The sequence below is a fragment of the Heterocephalus glaber genome, unplaced genomic scaffold (assembly GCF_053883595.1).
Source record: "Heterocephalus glaber isolate CG9 unplaced genomic scaffold, H.glaber_assembly_v1.0 deba00001481, whole genome shotgun sequence".
Classification (NCBI taxonomy): Eukaryota; Metazoa; Chordata; class Mammalia; order Rodentia; family Bathyergidae; genus Heterocephalus; species Heterocephalus glaber.
Genome location: NW_028258317.1, coordinates 59,544,203 through 59,571,476, shown reverse-complemented (window position 1 = coordinate 59,571,476; position 27,274 = coordinate 59,544,203). Strand labels below are relative to the sequence as shown.

General features: G+C 39.6%; 1 protein-coding gene across 1 annotated transcript in view; it reads right to left on the bottom strand.

Annotated features, from left to right (window-relative positions):
- Positions 1-15,960: 15,960 nt before the first annotated feature.
- LOC101711492 (proprotein convertase subtilisin/kexin type 5) overlaps positions 15,961-27,274 on the bottom strand; it is an 86,220-nt gene continuing 74,906 nt past the window's right edge. The window contains exon 15 of the mRNA XM_087184122.1: positions 15,961-23,631. Within this exon, the coding sequence (XP_087040248.1) occupies positions 23,231-23,631 (401 nt within the window). The 3' untranslated portion in view covers positions 15,961-23,230. The remainder of the gene's footprint in view (positions 23,632-27,274) is intronic.

Below are 27,274 nucleotides of genomic sequence, written 5' to 3'. Positions count from 1 at the left end.
TTCAAAATATTTTGTAGGACTGCACAGAGTTATTCTACTTTTAGATTTGAAGGTATTTCAAATTTATTAAAGGCTCCCTGTTACAGCTCAGATCTAAAATATCTCCGGAAAGGCTCACTTGTTGAAGGCTTGGTCCCCAGCGCAGCAACATTCAGAGGTGGGACTTTTTGGAAAGTGATTAGATTACAAGGGTGCTGGCCTCATCAGAGATTAACCCATTTATGAGTTCATAGCCAAAAGCCTGTTAGGAGATGGGGCCTAGTGAAGGGGACTGTGTATTGTCCTTGGCCCCCTTCTCAGCACTTCTCTTACTGGGTTTCCTGGACACCATGAGGTTAGCCCTTCTGCCATGATGCTTCTGCCTTGCCACAGGCTAAGCCGGGATTGAAACCCTGAAACCATGCACCAAAATAAATCTTTCCTCCTTTAAATTGTTTGTATCAGGTATTTTGTCACAGCAACACAAACCTCACTAACAGAAATTTGATACTGAAGCCAGGTGTGGTGGTGCATGCCTGTAAACTCAGTCCTCTGGGAGACTGAGGAAGTAAGATTGAAAATTTGAGCCCAGCTGGGGCAACTTTATAATTTAGTAAGACTCCGTTTCAGAATAAAAATTTTAAAAGGCCTGGGGATGTAGCTTAGTTCAGAGCTTCTGGATTCAATCCTTCTAGTACAAAACAATTTTAAAAATCAGTACCCAAAAGTGGGGTTGTTGTGAGTATGCCTGGTGATATGGTTCAGAAGCCTTTGAAATTGAAGGAATTTGGAAATGTTTGGAGATTAGATTAGAGAATCTTAGAACATTGTGAGTGGAGCTAAAGTGCTTGTGTGAGTTCAGACCATCAGAGTGCTGACAGGAATGTAAGACAGTAAAGATGTGCTCATGAGGTTTCATATGGGAACAAAGACTCTTGGGAATTGAACTGGAGATCATTGATGTTAACTTCCAACAAAGAGCTTGTACATTTTGTCCATGCCAAGACTTTGTGGAAGGCTGAATTTAAAGGTGATGGACTAGTTTTTCTGGCAGAAAAAATTTCAAGGCAGTACAGCACTCATGAGTATTGTTAGCTGCTTTTAGCTAGACTTATAGTAAGACTGGGAAGCAAAAAGTTGAGCAGAAAAGATTTGAAAAACTTGCAGTTTGGCTGAGAAGGGAATGTGTTTAAAGTTGAGTCCCAAAAGCTTGTTGTTGCTAGAGAAATTAGCACCATTAAAAAAAACAAGTTCTGAGAAGGATTGGAAATTTGAGGCCTGCCTGGATTACAGTGAGACCCTGTCTCAATAAAACAAAACAAAACCCAAGTAGTTTGCAGCAAGATAAGAAGAAAGATACCTTAAGGGTGTCTCAGGAATCAGCAAGACCCCACCTACAATAAGATCAAGGATGTAAAAGTATAAACCTTCACTTTGATTTTTTTCAGAGTCTCACAGCTAAAACTTTGCCTTGCATCTCAGAGGAGACTTTGAACTTAGACTTTTGAGAAATGCGGCAACTGCTTAGACTTTAGGGAGTCTTGGAAATGGACTGAATGCATTTTGCATCGTGAGATGGATATGAGCCTTTGGGGGCCAGGGCCAGAATCTAGGTGAAGTTATAGTTTGAATCTTAAATGTCTCCCAAAAACTTACATGTTGAAAGCTTGAGCCCCAGCTAATGGCACTATTGGGAAGTGAGGAGGGGCTTAGGAAAGTAGGTCACTGGGGGCATGCCTTTGAGGGGTGTCTTAGTTACTTCCTCCTTGCTGAGAAAAATACCCAAAATGCACAAGTTAAAGGTGGAAAGGTTTATTATAGCTCAGTTTGTAGTGGTTTCAGTTCATAGTTGGCTGGCTCCAAGGCAGGGTAGGATGGTAGAGGGACATCACTAAGGAAAAACAGTTCATGGCAAGCAGAAGGCAGCAAAGCAGTAGCAGCATGTGACAAGTGGTCATAGTGGCCCTCTTTCTGTCCCTTAAATTCTATCCAGGCTACACGCCCTTAAAGTGGGTAGAACTCACACCCAGGGTGGGCCTTCCCATATCCAAAATCAGAACCATACCAGAGACCAATCAATGGACTAATATAGTAATCACACTCCCTTAATCTGTATTCACATGCCCTAGCCACCTCTAAAAAGCACTACCTATGAGCACATGAAGCTTTGGGGGAACCTCTCGATACAAGCCATAACAAGGTGTATTTTGTCCCAAGCCGCCTCCTACCCCTTCCTCCTCCTCTTTCTCTGTCTCATCTTCCTCTGGCCACCATGACATGAACAGGTGTGCCCCATCATGCCCTTCTTTCATGATGCTTGACCTCACCACAGGGCCACAGCAAACCATCTCACCATGGCCTGAAACCTTGAAACTATGAGCCAAAATACAAAGGTACCTTGGTTTACAAACTTAATTTGTTTTACAATTTGGAGGAAGATGGCTACATTTGTGTTTGTGTGAGGAAGATAGCTATGGTTCTGTTTGTCACCTGATATGGAGTTTGTGAACAGAAGCAAAATTTTCCCAAATGCTTTTGTTTTCAAACTGAATTATTTGCAAACAGAAGCATTCATGAACTGAGGTATTACTGTAATTCTTTACGTTATCTCATGTATTATGTTACAGTGATGAAAAGTTTAGCCAGGCATCATGGTACACACCTGTTATCCCAGCACTGAGGAGGCTGAGGCAGGAGGATCCCCATGAGTTGGAGGCCAGCCTGGGCTACATAGTGAGTTCAAAGCCAACCTGGACTACATAACAAGACTGTGTCTCAAAAAACAAAACAAAACAAAAATATAAATAAAAGCTTATACTTCCCATCTATTTCTGGCAAATGAAGTTCTTGTTTTGTTTTTTACCTTCTTTTCAGATTTACCTCCTGAGATCATCAAAAGCTACTACCAATATTCTGAGATTCCAAGTATATTTCAAAACCAGGCTTTTCCTCTGACTGTTCCTCTGATCTGCTGACATTTTCTGTCCTTTATTACAGTATTTCCTGCGGATCTGAAGACTTTTCTGAATTTTTAGAAAATGGAAGGTAATGTTAGCTTAGATTCCCTGCCCCTTTTGAAGTTTATTTTCTTTATTCCTTTTTAGACATTCTTATAAATAGGTGGGTAATATCTTTGTTACTACAACAAACAGCTTAATTGCATTGAGGATATCGCATTCCTTGTAACATTTTAACAACAGATAACAGTTAACACAGATAACTTCATGCACATTGAACACTAGACAAGGTCCCCATGTTTCACTGTTGAGATTGAAGATGCAAGTGACTGCGTTCTCCATTTCATCAACTGATCATGGTAAGTTTTAGCAGTAGTAGCAGCAGGAACTTCAATGTGCTTTTATTCATCACTTCATTGTTCTCCACAATCACTCCAAGACACCAAGCTAGATGTTAGTTACCATACTTCAGAAGAGCAAACTGAAAATCCAAGATAAACTCTGAGCAACTTAGACTGTGTAGCTACTAAATTTCAGAATTGAGCATGGAATGCTAGCCTACAGCCTATTTCTGGTGGCCAACAATCTTAGGATTGACCTCCCTGCCCTGCAGTTGTGTACATTTGAACTCTGGACCCAGAGAGGGGTAGTGGTGGATGGTGAGTGAGAACAGTGCCCAGGTCCACTGGTTACCAGTTTTGCAGGGTGTGGCAAATCATTCCCCAGCTCTTGCTCTCCTGGCAGGAGTGTTTCAAGTGCTAGGATCATTAAATCCAATGACCCAGCTTTTAGCAGCGGCTGCAAAAAAGGCAGAAACCCTGCACATAAACCTTAATCAACCTGACTCACCACGATCAGGAACAAAATCTAAGTCTGAGGATCTGGGAAGTGTGAGGGATCCAGCTCACAGACTGCACCAGAATGGTCAGCTAATGCCAGGGGAGAGTCCCCTCAGCTCTTTACCCCCTGACCCCACCCTACTTCCAAGCTACCTGTTGGTATTCCATTCATTCAGCTATCCAGCTTTTGGTCCCTATAGAGTTCACTCATACATTGACCCTCCACAGCAAGCTCGTGTGCTCTACTAATTCCCAAATTTTTATTGCTTATCCAGATTCCACATCTGTAGTCATTCTCTTCCTGTTCCTCCCAATGCATAGCCCAGCCACCTGTCAGATGATGTGAAAATGGAACACTTTTCCATACTTTTGGAAGAGCCTGCCAAGGATAAAATCTTTATAATAGATCCCAGCTCTCCCATATTCCAATACCAAGTCCTAGAAAATCCAGATCACAGTAAGAGATTGTGAAGTAGCTTGTGAAACCTTTTCTGCCCATCACTCACCTTCTACTTACAAAGGAGTGGAGATGAAGAGCAGAGGGAGGGAGAATTCCTTCAGAAAGAGGTAGTGGCTTGTTCTGTATCCCCCTTCAAGTGTATCAGTCAGAGAGCTTAGCTTATACCTACCCAGGTTGGGAGGTGTGGGACATAAGATTTATATGAAGTTGCTCTAGATCAGTCTTAGACAACGGGGCAGAAAGAAATGGGAGGGTAGCATTTTCACTCTTAATACAGGGGTTTGAAGTGGACAAAGGTGAGTGCTTCCAGTGGGCCAAATGGGAGACTTGGCTGGAGCTGAATCTGAGCAAGACTTCACCCAAAGTTGGCAGTGGGGAGTAGTGTGGTAAAGGGACCCAGAAGAGGAGCAGAGGAAAGACTTCCAGACTCCAGGGTCTGAAGGATGTCTTGGAAGCTGAGGGGAATGGGTATGCCACAGATCGCACAACTCAATTGACCCAGAAGGGAAAATTGAGAGACAGAGTCCACTTTCATTAGAGATTAAAGCAAACTCAGGGTCAGCCCAGGAGGGTTGGACTTTCTTCCCAAACCCACAGTTTGTCAGACTCTGCACTGCAAAATCAAATTGATACCATATGATTGGCCTAAGAAAAAATAATACATTAGGATATGACAGAAAAATACAGCATGGATAAGTACTGTTTCCTGAACCTCTTGCTTCAGTTTTTTAGTTATACATTTTACTTTCATTGTGGGATACAGTTAAAAAGTTTGAAATTCTCTGCTTTAATTTGTTCTCCCTGTGCTTGATTGGGAAGGGACCAAGCAGCTACAATATAGGAGATTAGGAACGAGAGCTCTGGAGCCAGTTTCATTCCAGGCAAACCTGGGCAAGTTCTTCTACTTCTGGGTGACTTAGTGTCTTATTCATAAACCTAGATAACCTTAGTGCCTACCTCATAGGGTTGTTTGGATGATTAAAAGCATTAAATGGGTTGATCCGTGTTACACGTACCTATTAGTCTCTGAAAAGCAGTACGTACTCAACAAATGCTAATTACTGTTTTGGTAGTGGCCATTTTCCCCATGACCAAAGACAGCATTGAAGCTTTAAAGACACAGCAAATTCTTCCTAGGTTATTTACAGAGAGATCAGTTTTGTTTAGCTTAAGACAATGAATATGAGTGGCATACTTGCCCTAGGATGGGCAAGAGGTAAATAAGGAAATAACATTGGTATAGCAATATACCACTTACAACAGACTTCCACATCCATTGTTTCCTTTAATACTCACAAGCTTGTATGTTAGGAGACCTCTATCTAAGACCATAAGAAATCCACCCATGAGGAAGGAAATTGATTTTACAAGCAAACTATTCTTTAAATAAAACTATAAGTGAAAATCAATGTCCTGTTTTTCACAAAACAGATGAATCATCCAGATGTTATACATCTGTGCTGCAAAGAAATTTACAAAAGCAATAAAGGACTCTGTATGGAGTTTGGCCAAAGGGATCATGGAGAATAAAAATTCCAGTCCCAGGCCAAGGAAGAGAGAGATGTTGTTCTTGGCACATCCTGGAGCATCATCCCAAAGATTCCTCACGATCCCTCACACCCCAGAGATATGTATATCACAATTCTGGCTAAAAAGACTGCTGTCAAGGATTCTGTCTTTACCTAGTCACTTCCTGATTAGCTATTTGACTGATTAGCTCTTTTGCATGATTGGATTATACTGAAAATACTGCTTAGGCCATCTGTACAGGTTTGCTGGACCTGGAATCTAGAACTCAGGCCAAATACAACCTTTTGAGAACTCTGCAATGCCCAGTTTTTATTGGCTTCCATTCAGTTGTCTGAACTTCTGTTCTCCATTCTCTAGCTGCCCTGTTCATACATCTCAGGTTTCCATCTCAGGTCTAAAGTACAGGCAACTGCTGCTTCCTGCAAGGTGGAGACTAGCTGGCTTCAAGTGGAGGAACATTACAAGCTGCAACAATGTCCTTGTTGGTGAAATAAGGGACACTGGCAGGCCTCAGAAGTAACTTCACAATGTGCTGCCCTCTTGAATCTCATTCCTCTTTCCTCCCTGAAGCAAGTCATAAAAATTAGAATTTCTCTTCTCCAAGACAGGTCATAGAAACTAGTACCCATTTTCTCCAAAGCCAGCCATAAAATCTATAATTAAAATAACCCTCACCCTGCCTGCCTTTCTGTCTGGGGTAGCTGGTTATAAAGAAATTCTCTCACCCATTCTTGCCCAATAGTATGTGTGATACTTTACAGAAACACACACACACACACACACACACACACACACACACACACAGAGTTTTCATCCATAGTTTTGGCTCATAATTATCTCCCAAGGCAGACAATAAAAACAGATTTCTCTTCCTGAAGGTGGTTCATAGGAACTCTAATTTTCCACCACCTTTCATCTTGGAGCTCACCATAAAGAAGTTGTCTGACCTATCCTCATTCCAGAGGGACCCTGCTCATACATGGAGAGAGGAAGGTTGCATGGAGAGACCAACAATGCTGACAAATGGGCCTTGCTGGCTTTCTCCACCATCTGTTCACACTGGATCAGACCCTTTTCCAGCCACACTTTGACATGGTTGTCCATGCTCCAGTCATGGCTATTTGATGATGAAGTCTCCAAAAAAAGCCATAATGATGGGTTCAAGAAGCTGCTGAATATCTGAAGGTGTGGAGATTCCTGGAAGGTGACTTATCCAGAGGGCATGATATCTTCACACCCCTTCTCTTGTTTCTTACTCTATGCATCTCCTCATCTATATACTTTGTAGTAAACCAGTAGAGTACAGTATTTCCTAGACTCTGTGAATTACTCTAGCAAACCTAAGGGGAACTGTGGGAATCCCATTTTGTAGTTGATTTGTCAGAAGTTTAGAGTCTTGGACTTGCATTTAAAGTGGGGGATAGGTACTACTGCTCCCAGGGCAGAGGTAGGGGCCCCGGGCCACTGTTCCACCACTCCCAGCCCAGAGGAAGGGGCATTTGGGCCAATATTCCACCGTTCCCAGCACAGAGGAGGTGAGGCGCATGGGCAACAACAGCACCCCTCCCATGTCAAAATGAGAAGACACATAAATAAGTTTCAAAACCAGATTTCCAGATCACCTACAGCAACCCCAAAGGGAAATGAGATGGAACACTGTAATACTCAACTGCCTAGACTCCCTGAACTGGCAAAAAAACAGGATCTGGAAAAAATGAAATCAGAAATAATTTCTCAGATAATAGCAGAGATTGTGCTCTTAGTGCAAGATATGATTGATAAATCTAGAGAGGAGCTGAGGAACATGATGGAATCCCAACATAGGAAACAAATGGAGTCCATAAAACAGATGCAAACAGATTGCCAGGAGATTAAAAACTCAGTTGAAAGTCTACGCCACAGAATGAGCCAGTGTGAGGACAGAATTTCAGATATAGAAGATAAAATTGCAATTAGTGACCAGGAAAAGAAAAATTGCTTTAAAATTGTAAGGGACCATGAGAAATCAATCCAGCAGCTGCTAGATGATGCAAAGAAGAATAACATAAGACTGATTGTAGTCAATAAACAGGAGAGAGTGGAGATGACATTAAAAAAAAAACTGTTCACAGAAGTAATGGCAGAAAACATCCCAAGCAGGGGAAAAGAACTTGACATACAGATAAGTGAGGCATATAGGACTCCAGCTAGCCTTGATCAAAAAAATCTACACATAGGCATATAATTGTTAAGATTCCAGAAACCCAACAGAAGAACAAAATTCTACAAGCAATTAGAGAAAAGAAACAAATCACATACAAAGGAAAGCCCATCAGAATCACAGCAGACTTCTCAATGCAAACCCTCAAGGCAAGAAGAGCTTGGAGTGATGTATTCCAAGCCCTAAAGGAAAACAGCCTCCAATCCAGATTCATGTACCCTGCAAAACTATCTTTCAAAATGGATGGAGAAATAAGATACTTTCATGAGAAAAAGCACCTTAGGAACTTCATGAATACCAAACCAGCACTCCAAAAAATTTTAGACAATACCCTAGGAAAAGACAATGAGGATCACAACCCCAGGAAGCACAGCAGAATGAATCCATTGAGTGCGACAAGAAATTAAATGTAAAGGGGGAGAATCCAACAAAAAGAAAAAGTCATGACAATGATAAGTCAATACGTATCAGTTATACTCATCAATGTTAATGGTCTCAACTCACCAATCAAAAGAAATAGACTGACAGAATGGGTCAAGAAGGAAGATCCAACAATATGCTGCATACAAGAAACACACTTAATTCAAAAAGAAACTCATAGAGTGAAAGTTAAAGAGTGGAAAACAATACTCCATGCGACAGGAACCCAAACAAAAGCAGGAGTAGCTATCTTCTTGGGAGATCAAGTGGATTTCAAATGAACACTGATTAAGAGAGACAAAGAAGGGCACTACATCCTTGTAAAGGGAACAATCCAACAGGAAGACATGACAATCATAAATATCTATGCACCAAACACTAGTGCACCCAACTGTATAAAAAAATACTAGTAGACACAAAAAGTCATATAAGCACTAATACAATAGTAGTGGGGGATGTCAATACTCCTCTGTCACAAATAGATAGATCAACTAGACAAAAAACAAGCAACAAAATACTAGAACTCAATCAAACTGTTGAACAAATGAACTTATCAGATGTTTATAGAGTCTTCCACCCCAAAAAATCAGAATACACATTCTTTTCAGCTACACATGGTTCGTTCTCCAAAATAGACCACATACTTGCTCATAGAACATGTCTAAGTAAGTGCAGAGGAATTGAAGTTATTCCTTGTATATTATCAGACCACAGTGCAATGAAATTGAAGATCAATAGCAAAAGAAACCGCAATAATTTCATAAACACATGGAAATTGAACAACACACTTCTGAATAACCAATGGGTCACAGAGGAAATTAAAGAAGAAATCAGACAGTTCCTTCAATTAAATGACAATGACAATACAACATATCAGAATCTATGGGAAACAATGAAAGCAGTCTTATGAGGGAAATTCATAGCAGTGAATACTCATATTAGGAAAACAGAGTGAGCCCAATTAAACAACCTGATGCTGAACCTCAAGCTTCTAGAAAAAAAAGAGCAGGACAAACACAAAGCTCATACAAGGTAGGAAATTATAAAGATCAGAGCAGAAATCAATGCAATGGAGACTAAGAGAATGATACAAAAAATTAATGAAGCCAAGAGTTGGTTCTTCGAAAGAATCAACAAAATTGATAAACCCTTAGCCAACCTTATCAGAAAAATGAAAGAAAAGACCCAAATCCATGCAATTAGGAATGAAAAGGGTGAAATTACAACAGACCCAGCAGAAATCCAGAGGATCATCAATACCTACTTCCAGAACCTATATGCCAGTAAGATGGAAAATACTGAAGAAATGGACAGATTCCTAGATATGTATGAATTACCAAAGTTGAAGGAAGAAGACCTAAAAATTCTAAACAACCCAATATCAACCAATGTAATTGAAAATGTAATTAAAAATTTACCAACTAAGAAAAGCCCTGGTCCTGATGATTTCACCACTGAAATCTACAAGACATTTAGAGAGGAACTACTGCTGCTACTGTTTAAACTCTTCAATGAAATTGAAAGGGAAGCAATACTTCCAAATTCATTCCTGGAAGCAAGCATCACCTTCATCCCCAAAGCAGAGAAAGACCCAACTGAAAAAGAGAACTCTAGGCCTATTCACTAATGAACACAGATTCAAAAATCCTTAATAAGATACTGGCAAATAGAATTCAGAAGATCATCAAGAAGATCATACACCCTGACCAAGTGGGATTCATCCCAGGGATGCAAGGATGGTTCAACATACACAAATTAATAAATGTAATTCACTGTATCAATAGAACCAAGGACAAAAACCATATGATTATCTCAATAGATGCAGAAAAAGCATTTGACAAGATCCAACATGCATTTATGATAAAAACCCTACAAAAAAACGGAATAGATGGTCTCTACCTCAATCTGATAAAAGCTATCTTTGAAAAACCAATAGCCAATGTCATACTAAATGGTCAAAAACTGAAATTTTTCACACTAAAAATCAGGAACAAGACAAGAATGTCCACAATCACCACTCCTGTTCAATATAGACTTGGAAACATTAGCCATGGCAATTAGACAAGAGAAAGAAATAAAAGGAACAAAGATAGGAAAAGAAGAAGTCAAATTGTCATTATTTGCAGATGACATGATACTCTATATAGTAGACCCAAGAACTCCACCAAAAGTCTTCTAGACTTAATAACCAAATTCAGTAAAGCAGCTGGATACAAGTTCAACACACAAAAATCAATAGCTTTCCTCTACACCAACAATAGATTCACTGAGACAGAAATAGGGCAAACAATTCCTTTCACAATAGCATCCAAGAAACTGAAATACCTAGGAATCAACCTAACAGAAGAAATCAAAGGCTGCTTCTCTGAAAACTATACCAAGAGAGATTGAAGATGATATCAGAAAATGGAAAGACAACCCCTGCGCCTGGGTAGGAAGGATCAACATAGTGAAAATGGCCATACTTCCAAAACTGCTGTATAGATTCAATGTAATCTCAATTAAAATCCCAGAACCATACTTCATGGACCTTGAGAAAACAATGCAAAAATTCATTTGGAACAAGAAAAGATATAGAATAGCAAAAGCAATTCTAGGTAACAGAGATATGGCAGGGAGTATCACAACCCCCAACTTGTAACTATACTACAAAGCTACTGTGATTAAAAACTATGGTACTGGCAAAGAAACAGACCTGAGGACCAGTGGAACAGATTAGAAGATGCAGAAACAACTCCAGACACACTCAGCCATCTCTTCTTTGATAAAGGAGCCAAACACCCTCCCTGGAGAAAAGATAGCCTCTTTAATAAATAGTGGTGGTAAAACTGGGTTTCAACTTGTCAAAGACTAAAACTAGACCTATATCTCTCACCATGCACTAAACTAAAATCAAAATGAATTAAAGATCTAAATATTAAAATAGAAACTCTGATTTAGCTGGAACACAGGTTAGGTAGAACTCTTGAAGACATTAGTATAGGAAAAGACTTTATGAACAAAACCTCAGTTGCCCGTGAACCAGCACAAACCATCAACAAGTGGGATCTCTTCTTATTAAAAAGCTTTTGCACAGCAAGAGAAACTGCCAACAGTGTGAAGAGACAACCCACAATGTGGGAAAAATTTTCACCTGCTGTTCCTCAGACAACAGTCTACTATCTCAAATTTATAAAGAACTTAAAAAAAATCAGACCTCCCAAATTTAAAGACCCAATCCAAAAATGGTCATCTGAAATGAATAGATATTTCTCACACAAAGAAGTAGAAATAGCAAGTAAACATATGAAAAAATGTTCAACATCACTGGTCATTCATGAGATGCAAATGAAAACAATGCTGAGATTCCACCTCACTCCAGAAAGAATGGATGCTATCATGAAATCAACCAATAAGAAATGCTGGCGGGGCTGTGGGGAAAGAGGAACCCTGCTCCACTGCTGGTGGGAGTGTAGACTGGTGCAAGCACTGTGCAAATCAGTATGGAGATACCTCAAAGTACTAGGACTAGAGGTCCCATTTGACCCAGCTATTTATATGCTGGGTATCTTCTCCAAAGAATTAAAATAATCTTACCACAGTGATATATGTGCACCCATGTCCATAGCGGCACATTTTGTAATAGTTAAAACTTGGAAGCACCCCAAGTGCCCATCAACTGGAGACTGAATAAAGAAAATGTGATTTTTTAATAAAATGGAGTACTACTCAGCCATAAAAAATGAGAAATTAGAGACATTTATAGCTAAATGGATGCACATTGAGGCAATACTCATAAGTGAAATAAATAGAACACACATGTGTAAATACTGAATAGTTTCTCTAGTGTGAGAAATGTAAAGTGTAAGTAAGGACTAAAAGATATAATAGATCATGTGAAATAGGAAGAAAAGGGGCAAAGGGGAAGGGGAAGTGGGAGGGGTAAGGGAAAGGAAAGAAGGGAATGGAATTAATATGAGAAAATGAATAAATCTAAGCAAAGTCTGTAAATAGGGAGAGATGTAGGGGTTGAAGGGAGGGCAGGGGAAGGGGGGAAAAATAAGAACCAAGAGAGATTATGTAAAGGTGCAAATTTCTGATGATTAATGTCATTATATTGTATACCTAAAATGTACCAATAAAATAAAAATTAAAAAAAATATGGGGATAGTTGGGGATGGAGCCCTTGACCTTTGAGATCTGATGCTACGTCCAGGTGGATAGTGTCTCAACTGAATTAAATTAGAGGACACCCATTTGGTGTCTTCCTCTTAGGGAAGGTGTCTTCCTGTTGCTTCCTTCCTACAATATGTAGATGTAGATACCTACCTCTTTTGAAGTCACAGACATCTATCCATAATATGGGAGAAGAGGAAAAACAGATACTTTGTTTTTCCTGGAGAAGCAGTAGGTCATAAGATCCCATTCCAGAGGAGTCCTGCCCCAGAAATGCTGTATCAGAGAGACCAGGAAGACTCTGGACAGATTTTGCTGAGTTTCTCCATTTAGTCTATTACCATTAGGATAATCCCCCCCCCCCCCACACACACACTTTATTGTGGTACTGGGAATTGGACTCAAGGCCTTCTCAGTGAGCTATGCCCCAGTCTTTAAAAAAAAGAAATTTTATTTTTAAATATTGAGACAGGGTCTCACTAAATTGCCCAGGCTGCACTCAAGCTTGTGATCCTTCTAACTCAGCCTTCCAGAGTGCTAGAATTGATGAAGAGTGTTGGTGAGATAAATAGATTTCCTTAGAGTCAAGCATTTGTCTAATGTGTAATGAACCTTTCACCAAAGCTTCTAATCACGTTAGCAAAGAATGAATTTTATTTTTTCTTGTTTGGGAGCAAATTACTGTTCAGGTTTCTCAACAGTCTTCTACTTCTCTATCTGCTGAGAAATCAAGTAAGAAAATCCAGCTAATGATTAGGTTACTTAAAACCACCCATTAGAATATATTTACTTTTCAGAAGAGAAAAGGAAGGTCTTATTTAAAGGGGCTGAGTGGGTGTGTCTTTGGTTTCAGATTAAGTTTATAGAGAAGATTAAGTCTACATTCTTCTCTCTCTCATAATCTTGCTTCACAAACCCTGTCAAAATAATAGGTTGGTAGAAAGAGACTCAACCAGCTAACAGCTAATGTTACTACTAAAATGATATCGGAGCAGAGAAGGAAAGTTAGCAATTACTGAACTCCTGCATTTCAGATGCAATTAATGTGTGTGCTCATTCCTTCCTCAGGATGTTTCTCAGCAATTTTTGGAGGCCTAAAGTGCAGATTTTCCACTCCTACCAGAGAATCAGAGAAATTTAGTAACACCTAGGATTCTATACTAGACAGTGTTAGAACTGCAATTGCATTTAGGAATCTTTAGCCCCCTCAAATCATGATATTTCCATTATGTCAAACCATCTTTATAAACATGAATATGGGAGGCTGGGGGTGTAGCTCACTGTAGAGTGCATGTGTAGCCCAATAAATAAGAATTATGATTCTAATTATGGTATCATCCACCAAGATTTTTAAAAAGGAGAAAAACTTCACACTTAGGAGCAGTTCATGATGAACAGAACGAGATATAATTATTGAAACTGAAGCATTCTTCAAGCTGGCACTGGACCAATGTCTGGAGACACTGGTGGAACTTTCCCCCTTTTTAGGAACATGAGTGTCTTAGAAAATAAGACTACAGGGTCAGGGATTTAGCTCAGTGGTTTCGCTGCCTGCTGCACAAGCACAAGGACCTGAGTTCGATCCCCGGTACAAAAAAAAAAAAAAAAAGAAAGAAAGAAAATAAGAGTACCGAAAGCAGGAAATGTAGAGTCCACCAAAGATACTCCTTAATATTTTTGTCTTGTCACCTGTAAATCCAAGGGGCCCTTTATCATATTTACTTGAATTTGACCTGTGATTTCAAATTCATGTGAAAAGTACCTATCGTTTTACCACAAGACAAGGTAAACTAGAGACTTGTCTTCCACCATTACTGAGCTCTGAAGATCTTTTTATTCTTCTAAAGCACATCCCTCAACATTTCCTCCCGGAAAACTATGTACTTATATCCATTTGCTTTCCCTAACAGTCTTGCCTTTCTCCAGGTTCCAATGGTTTGTTTTTCCCCCTGAATTATTACAATTCTCTCACATTATAGTTATTTGTACACATATCTATTTTTCCACTTCAGTGCCAAGCATTTTGAGGGCAGATTGTATGTCTGATTTATCTTTGCTTCCTATAGTTTAGCCTGCATAATGTGCAGAGGTTTTTATTTTTTATTCAGGCATATACCCAAAATATAATCTTCATAAACTTTTATATCTTGCTTATTATATGTAACTATGATAGCATATTTTTGTACAGTCCTTGTAAACTGTTGTAAAGTAGTTTCAAATTATAAATGAAACAGCTTTTTTGTGAGAGCATTGATGGTGCCCATAATATTTTCCAATGTGAAACTTGTAAATTCGAATACAAGCATTTAAAAGACTTTTGATGCATTTTACTAAAATTGATTTCCAAAAAAGTTTTATTGGCTATGATATGCAGAATCCTAAAGTAGCCTCTCAAGATTTCCCATCCTAAATAAACCCCATGACTGAATATGATGACTGTCATGGCTGTGGGTACATTTTAGCCAAAGAGAGATAACATGAATGGGGCTAATGTAATCACTCAAGCCCTTTAAAAGCAAAAGGTTGTCTCCAGCTGATGGTGGAAGGGAAAGTCTGAAAGATTCAAAATATGGAAAGGATTCAATATACAAATGCTGGCTTTGAAGAGAAAGGGGCCATGCAGAACACCAGAGAGCTGCCTCTAGGAGCTAAAAATGACCCCTGGCTACACCCAGAAAAGAAACCACAGTGACAAAAACCTGAATCTGCCAACACTTGGATACCGTGGAAAGTAATTCTTCTCCAGACAATTCTTTGTCTCCTGACAAAGAACTCGGCCTTACTGACACTTTGATCTTGCCCTTGAGAGACCCTAGCTAGAGAACTCAGAGAAGTCCACCCAGTCTCCTGACCTATAAAACCATGAGTTTATAAATGAATGTTGTTTTAAACAATCAGCTTTGTGATAATCTGTTGTACAGCAAGGAAAAATGAATATATTAGCTTAGTGTATTACCAAGTACAATCAGCCCTCCATATCCGCAGATTCTGCATCCAAAGGATCAACCAACTACAGACTGAAAGTGTCAGGGAAAATAGCCAAGCATGGCTACGTATGTCTCTAATCCCAGCTACTCAGGAGGCTGGGCAGGAGGATCACATTCAAGGCCAGCCAGGGTGACTTAGCAAAACCATCTCAAAATTAAAACAACACAAAGGGTTGGGGGCTGGAGATTTAGCTAAGTGGTTCTGCCACCTGCCTCGAAAGTGCAAGGTTCCAAGTTCTATCCCCAGTACCAAAAAAAAAAAAAAGGTGGAATATAGCTCAGTAATAGAGCACCCCTGGGTTCAGGAGCCAGTACACAACCAAAACAAAACAAATTTTAAAAGCAGAAAACAAAAAAGATTCAGGAAAACAAAATATGTGTCTGTACTAAACATAATATAGAATTTTTTCTTCTTGTTATTCCCTAAATAATACACTATTTATATGCCTTGTATAATTTATAGGTATTTTAAGTAATCTAGAGATAAAGTCTTTAAGACTATGTGTATAGGTTATATGTATATATTTTATACTATTCATTTAAGAAGCTTAATATATTTTCCCTTGCAGACTGGGGTTGGATTGGTTCTTCTCAATGTATACTTTCATTAGAATGACAAGTGTTCTCTGTTATCATTATCATTATCATTATTTTGTGATGTTTGAGATTGAACCTAGGGCTTTAGGCCAGCTAGACAATTGTCTACCACTGGGCTCCACTCCCAGTATTTTTATTTTCGTTTGAGACAAGGTCTCACTACATTGGCCAGAGAGCTTGGCATGGTGACTCATGCTTTATAATCTCAGGACCACTGGTGTGAGCCTAGACTGGGCAATTTCTTGAAGATTGTGGTCTCAAAAAAAAAAGAGATAGGGACTTAGCTCAGTGCAAAGACCTTGGATTCAATCCTTACTACCTCAAAAATAAACAAAATCCAAAAACTAAATTCCCCAGACTGGCCTTAAACTCTCGATCCCCCATCCTCAACTTCCGGAGTACCTGGGATTACGGTTACCGGCTATCAACACGGTACACAGCTAGAGTGACAGGCATTTTTTTTTGTTTTGTTTTGTTTTGTTTAAGTACAAAGTTATCATTTTTAATTATTATCTTTCTTCTTTTTAAATTAATTTTATTGGTACATTGTAGGTATACAATATAATGACATTCATCATTAGAAATTTCCACCTTTACATAATCTCTCTTGGTTCTTATTTTTTCCCCATTCCCCTGCCCTCCCTTCAACCCCTCCATCCCTCCCTATTTACAAAGACTTTGTTTCCATTTTTTCATTTTCTCATATTAATTCCATCCCCTTCTTCCCTTTCCCCTACCCTTCCTACTTCCCCTTCCCCTTTGCACCTTTTCTTCCTATTTCACATTATCTATATAAAATTTTTCTATCATCAAGGAAAAAGAGGGCAGGGCAGGGTAGGGCAGGGCAGGGTAGGGCAGGGCAGGGTAGCTATTAGGTCTTCTGATAAGAATCCTTGTCACCTTTGTAAATATGGACTAAAAGGTGACAGGCAAATAGCTACCCTGCCCTGCCCTGCCCTCTTTTTCCTTGACGATAAAACGATTTTATTGCAGGTGACAAACACCCGAAGGTCACTGTTCGAGCCCAGTACGATAATCTCATTGCTTTTTATCAGACGTTTGCTTCCCAGCATTTCTTAGAGCTAAGTGTGACCAGGGAAACCTCATTCTTGGCTTGAAAGGCAGACATATGCAGTCATTTTCATTTCTATAATCACTCAAAAATAGTGAATACGTGTCATGTCATGTGCTGGGTGCTAGGGTTGCAGAAATGAACAAAACAGATCCGATATTTTTCTTCACCTAATGACTTTTTTTTTCGGTAGTGGGGATCAAACTCAGGATCTCACACTTGCCCGGCAGGCACTGTGCCACTGAGCTACATCCCCGGCCCTTTTTGTTTCTTTATGCCTAAGAACAATGCAAGAGCCAAGTCGGCAGTCAGAGAAATGAAACTCTAAATACATCCTCCAATGTTAGTCTTACTTATTTGTTCTCAGAGTGATTTACCTAATTATCAAATCTTGATGTGTGGTGATCAAGTTAGATCTAACAGTCAGTGGAGGGCATGCATCGATAGAATTCTTGTATTTCTTTTTGAAGCACAGTCCATTCCCTCTTCATATATGTCAGCCTGATGACAAGACTACTATATATTTTAAATGATGGCATCTAAACTTGGTTGTTGAGCTACATAGTAGCCTGAGAAAGCTCTCTTTTCATGAATTGTAAAACAGAATTTGTTAGCGCAATAGATCTTGAGAGGTGCATCCTGATGTCAAAAGTGTGTAACTTCAGGGCCGGGGATGTAGCTCAGCAGTGCCATGCCTGCCTGGCAAGCCCAAGGTCCTGACTTCGATTCCTGGTACCAGAAGAAAAAAATCCCCTCAAAACTATGTAGCTTCAGCTTTTGTAAATAGCAACCTATTATCCTCATTTGATACCACTTCTGAATTCACAATTTGAAAATCATAATTCTTCGGATTGTTTCCATCAATAGACTACAAGCTCTCATGAAAACTTTTTAACTAGGTTAAAACATATTATATGCAGTTAGAATTCATAATTATCTAAAATTATTTCTTTCTTCAGTGACCCTCATCTCTATATGCCTCTAGACTGTGTATCTGAGCTGCAGGCTCCCAGTGTGGGTTCCTTGTTCCCCTTGGTGACTTATCCTTTCAACGAATCCTACACAACTAAACCTAATCCCAAATCAGTGTTCAGGGATTATGGAGAAAGGGTAATTTATTCTTTGCTTAACAGCAGAGTGGTAGAGTGGAAAGAATGTAGACTAGAATAGAGGGTTTACATTTGAATCCTAGTTGGCCCACTGGTGACATTTTGACTTAGGTCACTTTGAGTATCATACCTGAACCTTCCTTATTGTAAAGAGGGATCATATAATCTACCCTATAGCATTTGTGTTGTAAGGATTACATGAGATCAGAAAGACTGGCCTGGCCCATAGAAAGCATCAAACATAGTAGTTATTATTTAATCTTTTCCACTAGATTCAAAGTTCCTTGAGGCTCAAGATCTGATGGATTTCACTGGCCTTTTTTCCAGTAATTAAAATAGTGTCTGGAACATGATAAACTCTAAACTTCTTGATGAATTATCATTATAAAAGTCAGGTCAAGATGAAGTTGAGGTTCAGTGGTACAGTACTTGCCCAGCATGCATGAGGTCCTGGGCTCAATCTCAGTACCCTAGGGGGTGTGTTGGGAAGGAGAACTCAGGCTGACGTACCCACTTCAGGTCCTTCCTTGCCTTCCTGGAAGGTTATTAGAAGATCTCTGTCTCTCTTTCACTGGGAACTGGACTCAGGGAGTGCTGAGCTACAATCCCTGTACCGTCCCCTTTTTTTCTTTTAAGACAGAGTCTTGGTAAATTGTCCAGGCTGGGTTTGAACTTGCAATCTTTCTGCCTCTGCCTCCCAAACTGGTGGGATTTCAGGCATGCACCACCATGCCCAGGTTCCATCTCTTTACTTGTCCAAATTAAGTCTAAGCACAAATCATCTTCCCATGATACCATCCTCTACATGCTCTAAATTGTAGTTATCTTGTTTGTTTTGCTAGGGATTGAACCCAAGGTTTTCATACTGAGCTATATCCCCAGGCTTTTCTTTTGATTTTTAATTTTGAAACAAGGTCTTGCTAACCCACTAAGTTGCTTGGGCTGGGCTAGAACTTGTGATTCTCCTGGCTCAGCCTTTTAGAGTGCTGACATTATAGTGTGTGCCACCATGTCGAGTTATAGTTATTTTATTCTTAACTGACACTACTTCCTCTCTTTACCATTTACATGCAGAATAAAAATAGGAATTTACTGAATATACAGAATATGGCTGCGATCATTGGCCAATTATTTCATACATGGAAGTCTTGTCATTTAAAAATTCAATCCTATAAGTATTTCTTGCTTACCAAGAGTTAGGGACTTGTGCTGAGCTCTGAGAAGGGAAAAATAGCTACCTCAAGGAGTCTTTCAGTGTCTACAGATGTGTAATCAAACAACGACATCACATGGTGATGCGGAAAAGCTATATACATAAGGTACGTAAGTAGCAGAGATCTGAGAAAGTGGCTAGCCTTCTTCAAGAAGGCCAAGAAATCTTCACAGAGCAGCTTAGAAGGGACGTGATTTTAAAGGACATTCGATCAGGATTTTCCAGCAGCTCAAGGCTGGGGAAGAAGTTTCCAAAAGAGAGTGAACAACATGTGCCCAAGGACGTGAGATAAAAGGGGAGAATCCTGAAGAATTTAGAAGCAACTCGATACTACTGAAGTACAATAGGGAAGCAGAGAAATGTGGGAGAGCCGGGCAGTGGAGGGTGATAACGGGGAGACACCGGTAGTGGCTCTCTGTTGCAAAGTTTTGGATGTCATAATCAGCACAGGTGATGAGGTGCCTGAAAGGAAGTGTGATGGACCTTAGAAATGATCTTTGATAGCACGATAGAGGAAAAACTAGGGGGAAAGGGATTGAAGTTCAGCAGTAATTCAGGAGGAAATATGAATGGTCCAGATGAGAGAGTTGAGGCCCGATGGAGGCACTGGAGCTGAGAGACTGGATTGGTTTATTGCACAGAAAACTCATAATTGATAAGACTAGCTTAGCCATTGGGTGTTGAGGTCTAAAAGGGAGGAAAACAGAACTCTTGTTTTAGATCTCTTACTTGGCAATGCATAATTCTAAGCACATAGAAAATGCTCGGAAATAGTCCTCTAAAAAGCAAGTCTTCATAGTATTGTCTGGTCTTGATTTAATTGAATTTAATTAATTTAATTTTTTTTTTTTTGAGACAGGATCTCGCTGTGTAGTTCAGGCTGGCCTCGATCCTGTGCCGATCCTCCTGCCTCAGCCTCCCAAGTGCTGGGATTACAAATGTGCTCCACCAGGCCCAGCGATTTAATTATATATCCAATTTTAAAATGACTTTCTATGACCCAGAACCTTCCAAGCTTTTACACAACCTCTTGGTTTACTTCAAGTCTACAAGAATTCCAAATTATTTGCACTTGAAGTCTACAAGACTTCTCTTAATTTTACCAAATTATTTGCAAGCAGAAAATCAAAAGTGATTTTTTTCCCCAACCACACATTTATCTATGAGAATAGTCCTTAGCATAGTATTCAAAGTGACTGTGAGAATAATGTGGCATGACCAAGAACAAAGTAGTGAAGATGTCAAGCCTTACCAATACACGAGCATGAGGCTTCTTTTTATTGCAGGTCACATAGAGTAACAACACAATTTTTCTTAGTATTTTAGGTCATTTCAACCTCATTCAGCTTTTAACTGTGTGTCATAAACACAGATTTTGGGGGGAAAATGATTTCCAGGATATGAGAAGAAATGTCAAACTCAGTCTTTCAGAGTTTTTACATTATCAAGGAATACGAGCAATACAGTGCAAACAAAATTACTTGTTTCTCAGGCTGACGGTGTAAGTACACAGCAAGAGATAAAAAGTCCTTCCATGAATAAGATGGCTATCATACAAGAATTTTCTATATTTTCAAGGATGGAAAAGAAAACCATCAGGGCTTCAAATGGATTTTGAACAGATAATTTTGAATGATTAAAATTTTGGGAAGCATATCATATGTATATGTGGTACATATAATCTCTGAAGAAGTTTTAAAGACAAGGTCGACAAACTACACACTTGGTGATACTTAATCCACCACCTGTTTTTGCACTGCTGTGATCTAAGAATAGTTCTTATATTCTTAAATTCTTGGAAAAAAATCAAAAGAATACTATGTGATAATTATCAGAAATTCAAATTTCACCATCTATAAGTAAAGTTTTATCGGAATAGAGCTTACCATTCATTGTGTACTGGCTACATTCATACTATCACAGCAGAGCTGAGTGTAATAGAAATCTTTTAGCCCACAAAGAAATCTACTTCTTTCCAGAGACTATTTACTGAGTCTTGGTTTAAGAACTTTTTGCTAAAGAAACACAAGACTTTCATAACCTGAAGACTTCTTGGAGATGAAAGACAGTGACATATATATATATATCCTCTATGTATGTATCCTGTATATATGTATACATATATATACATATCCTCTATATATGTATTCACCATATATATATAATAAAGGTCATACAGCTCTTAGAAGGATAAAGATATCAGAGAATAGAGCAAGAGACATGCTTTCACTCTATTTAGGATGTTTATTTTCCCATCCTGTGTCAGTGAAGCATGTTATTAAGAACATGTGTTTTAAGGTCTTTCTTATCCCTTGCGTCTTGATTAGCTTTCTGTGACATTGAGCTATTCTCTTGTAAACCTTAGGCTTTTTATAGAAATAGAATAACAGTGGTACCAACTTGACAGAGTTGTGGTACCAAGCAGGTAAGTGAAGTGATTCCTTTTAGAAGAACTACTTAGGTACACAGTAGGTGTGTAATAAATTTTACCATGATTACCACCATCATCTGCAAACATCACTTTCACTTTTTGATATTCCACTCCTAGGAATGCTTTTAACTTCTGCTTTGATAAGGAAATCTGTAAGATTCTGTGGACATAATTTCCCACAGCCAGGGTGTCTCCCTCTGCATCACTGTCTGTAGCAAAACTGTTTCCAGCTGCATGGATCTAAGAGCACACTTGACAGGGGTGGGAAAACAAAATCCTGATGTTGGCTAATTGCTGGTGCAAGGCTGTTCGGCAACTGGATTATGGTTTCTGAGCAGCATGTTGGGATTTTATTTTATTTTTTAGTCCTTTTTTTAAAATGGAAAATCCACACTTCTGTGATGGGGTGCTGAGGAAAGCTCTGCTGATTTAGCAGTTAAATTCCTTTTTACAGTGGATGAGTTTGTCATTTTTATCCCATTTTATGTTACCTTAACATTGACATTTTTGTTTATTATTTCCTACCAGAAAAAAAGTTCTTAGAAAATCACAAGGGTGCAATGCTGGGAAATGTGGTGCTTTCTCTCACACTGGGCTTGCTGACCTGAGCTTGCTGACCTGAGCTTGCTCTGCCTTTGGGACTGTTAGACTCCAGGTTCCTGAGGAGGACCTGGGGCCCAGGGAACTCTCGGGACCTCAACTACAATGCTGCTTCTCTCATCTCTAATTGTCCTGAGGAGGCTCAGCACAGATGTCTTCTGCTCATCAGGAGTGCTCTGCTACAGAGGATGAGAACCCTCTTTTCTTGGTCTTCACAAAACCTAACTTGCCTAAACACAGCAAAAGGGAAGAGGAATGTCCTCCCGGACTAATAACACTCTTGTAGTCCCCAAAATTAGTTTAAAGAATTCCAGAAAGTAGCAGATGTTTCCACAATGTATCTTGGAAACAGAATTTCTATAGGTCCTCTGCCCCCTACACATTATTTTTAAACAGATCAAAGACTTTTTACAAATCTCACTTGTTTTTGCTTCCCACATTTTGTGGTCTTGACATACTGTTTTGAAGAAAATACTTCAAATTTTGTCTTGCTCCTCAACTATGGTTGAGCAGTAACAGTTAATACAATGTAGCCACTCAAAAGAGGCACAAAATATTTCAGAATTCCTGCATATTCTAATTGGACTCATGGTTAAGAAGACAAACAGACATGTACACATCAGCCTGGTGTGTGGATAAAACCAACCCATCAATGCTCTTGGGTGGGGTGGTCTCTGGTTACTAGTAGGAGTAACTCTCATCATCATATTCCAGCTCAACCTCCTCCTCATCATCCAGCAGCCCATACTTAAACTTCCGGTAAACAGTGCCATCTTGGCCCATGTAGACGATGTCATCATCATCTTCTTCATCATAATCCCTGTCCCTGTACTCAATCACCTGGTCCTCTTCAAAGCTGGTGTTCTCGAGATAACTGCTCTTGTAGGAATAGGACTTGGCAGGCTCAGCCAGCTTTTCATAGCGGGTCTTCTGTATGGGCTGGGCACGGCCCCGAGACTTCTTCCAGACAACCACAGAGGCCCCCAGCAGAAGCACCAGTATGACAGAGGAGGTGATCAGCAGAGCCGTCCTGGCGTGCTCAGAAGCTGGCTCAGCTTTGGTGGTCCGAAGGATGCACTCTTCTGTTGGAAGATGATCCCAGAGGCAGAGGGGAGAGGGAAAAAATGGGAGAGAAGAAACAGAATTGGGAAAATTGGTTTCTGAGGTAAAGAACTTCAGGTTTACTTTACATCTTAAATGGCAGAATCGCTATCTGTGGTTTTTCTTAGGGGGGGGCACTACAAAACTGCCTATGTACCCCAGCAGTGCAGTCCTTATCTCAAAAAACAAAAAAACAAGTCCTTCTAGAAAGGTCAGTCTGAGACCCAGTCTCCAAGTGCCCAACCTTCTCAATTGATTCTTCTATTTCCCTCCAGAGAAAAGATTCCATCCTCAGCTATTGCTAAAGGCAACTCTGATTTTTCTAAGACTGAGTGCTCTCCCCAGCTACACGTAAGGCTGGTCCAAGATGACAGTTCCATTCTGTGAGGGCAGGAGAAGATAACATGTAAAACTACTGACTCTTCAAGCCAGGAGGGGCCTTAGAAATTAGGTCAACTTGTTGTGACAGTTGCGGAAACCAAGGCCCATGGAGAAGAAGTAAATTGCAACACTGTCAAAGAGAAGACCTCCTTTGTGACACAACTGGAATTCCAATCTATTTTTCTTAACTCCATAAGCCTTTTAGAGACATTAAGGCAAAATAATCTGACAACTGTTTGCTGACCTCTTGGAATTTCATGGCCACCAGCAGGCAGGAATAGAAGTACTGTGCCATCTTTAAATGCTGGGTGCCAACTTTAGTAATAGGTGATTTCTTCTATCATAATGAAGCTTCCTGAGTTCTGCCCCTTCTTACCCACAAAGCCTCTGTTTCCTTCCTCGACTGACAACATGGAGTAATCAAAACAGTGCCACAGAGGGAAAAACAAACTGTAACTTTACCAATAGGCTCATTTTTCTTATTTTGCACGTATTCATTCAGTCAGTATGACTTGACTTATTTACCTAATTTGCTTTCATTTTCTTTAATTTAGGTCATACTTGTAAGAGTATGAAAGATAGTACAAAAAACTACATAAAAAACTCTTAGGCCAGGTTGAATACATAAGTTCAAGTACTCAGCAAGTTTTCCATAGAGTTTTTAGAGCCACTGACCTTCCCCTAAGATATTTTTATGAGAGATTCTAGGGGCATTCACTGACAATCTAACTTAGTGATATAATCTGCTGCCAGGTGAAATGATTTTTTGCTTGTAGATCTGATTCATCACTAAAATCTTTTTTTGTTACTGCTAAACAAGTTTTATTTTATTCTCACTCTCATTCTCATAGGATTTTGACCATTATGCAGAATTTCCTCCTCTAAAGTAATAGCACTATTATTATTGCATCATCATTACCAATATCAGCACAGAATTTTTTCCCTGGAGGAAATTAAAACACCAAATGAATAAATAAGCAACTTGTGTGTGGTACTTTGAGATAAATACTTCCTGAATGAAGAGAATCAACACAAGACCTTCTGAGGTTGTTTCATTGAGTGGGATCCATATGCAGTAACACCCTACTCTCTCTCTATTTTCTGTCATAGGCTGCAGAGTTGGAGTAGCTTCTGTGACCTAGTGTCTTTGAAGGGGAGGACTGTCAGTCACAAAGGAGGAAGCAAGCAACAGTGTTTGCTCCTTTTTCATCATTGCCATGTGTGTGCTAGGCAAGCACTCTACAGACTGAGCTATATCCCAGCCCAAGAGTCTTTGGATTTTTTCAGAGTTGCCCCAGGTGCCTCTGGGAAAATTATTAGACAGCTCTTCATTGGAACAAACTTTCAGAGACCACACTCAACATGCACACCCTTCTGGTTTCATTTAACCATACTGACATGAGGGTTATTATTCTTAGCTGGCACAGAGTAGATACTGGACAATCAGACACTGAAGGTGGATGTGTATGAGAACTGGGAAAGCAGCTGCTTGCAGAGGTGGGAAATTAGTTTTTGGAAAGAAGATATTAAGAACCTAATTGAAAAAGGTGATGGAAAATAAAAAATAGGACTTTCCTACATTGTGAAAAACCCTAGGTTTGACACTCAGTACTGCAAATAAATAAATAAATAAATAAATAAATAAATAAATAAATAAGAAAGAAAGAAATGGCTGGTAGTAGTTATAGATCTGGAATTACTTTTTATTTAAAAATGGACAGACTCTCATAAGTATCTGTTTTGAGGGGTCTTGCAATGCTACATCTGAACCCCAAAGAAATGATCTATTTCTGGGCCACAGAATATATTTGAAGAACGTATAAGCCTGGTGTGGTGTGGTGCACATGTAGTCCCAGCTACTCAAGAGGCCCAGGAGGGGAATTCTCTGGAACTCAGGAATTTGAGACCAGCCCCGGAAACATATAGAGACCCCCATCTCAGAAATTTAAAAATGTATGTTTTCCTTCAAGTGATATCACTCCACTAAAGATCTTTCTAAGATTGCAACCAGTGAGAACCAAAATACATATATGGATGGGGTTGGAGGTTGGAAGACAACTGTGGACTGGGAATTGGTGAAAAGTGTTTTGTGTCTTAGCCTTCAATGAAAATATATTTCTAGAATGCTTTAAGTCCCTAGCACAAAGCCTAGATTTGGGCTGACTTCCATGGAATGATTCTTCAACAGAATCAAGATAATATTGGCATCAGAGGAAGCTCCCCACCTCCATTCCAGGCTCCTAGGGCAGAGAAGCTCAGCCGGTCCCAGAACCCAGAAGGAAGCTCCCCCACCGCCATCCCAAGCTCCTAGGGCAGAGAAGGTGAGCCGCGTGGGTGCCAGAAGCACCCCCTCCCGTGGAAATGAGAAGACATGTAAACAAGTCTCAAAAACAGACTTCTGGATTACCTACAGCAACCCCAAAGGGAAATGAGATGGAACACTCTGACACTCAACCACCTGGACTCTCTGAATTGGCAACAAAAGAGGATCTGGGAAAAATGAAATCAGAAATAATTACTCAGACAACAGCAAAGTTTTTGCTCATGGTGCAAGACATGATTAATAAATCTAGAGAGGACACAGATAAAAAAAAATAGAGGATCTGAGGAACATGATGGAATCCAAACATAGGAAACAAATGGAATCCATAAAACAGATACAAACAGATTTCCAAGAGATTAAAAACTCCATCGAAAGTTTGTGCAGTAGAATGAACCAATATGAGGATAGAATTTCACATATAGAAGATAAGACTTGCAATTAGTGAGGAGGAAAAGAAAAATTGCTTTAAACTTGTAAGGGAACATGAGAAATCAATCCAGCAGCTGCTAGATGATGCAAAGAAGAATAACATAAGACTGATTGGAGTCAATGAAGAAAGAGGAGAGAGTGCAGATGACATAAAAAAACTCTTCACAGAAGTGATAGCAGAAAATTTCCCAAGGAGGGGAAAAGAACTTGACATACACATAAGTGAGGCATATAGGACTCCAGCTAGCCTTAATCAAAAAAAATCTACACATAGGCATATAACAGTTAGGATTCCAGAAATCCAACAGAAGAACAAAATTCTACAAGCAGTGAGAGAAAAGAAACAAATCACATACAAAGGAAAGCCCATCAGAATCACAGCAGACTTCTCAATGCAAACCCTCAAGGCAAGAAGAGCTTGGAGTGATGTATTTCAAGCACTAAAGGAAAACAGCTTCCAACCCAGATTGATGTACCCTGCAAAACTATCT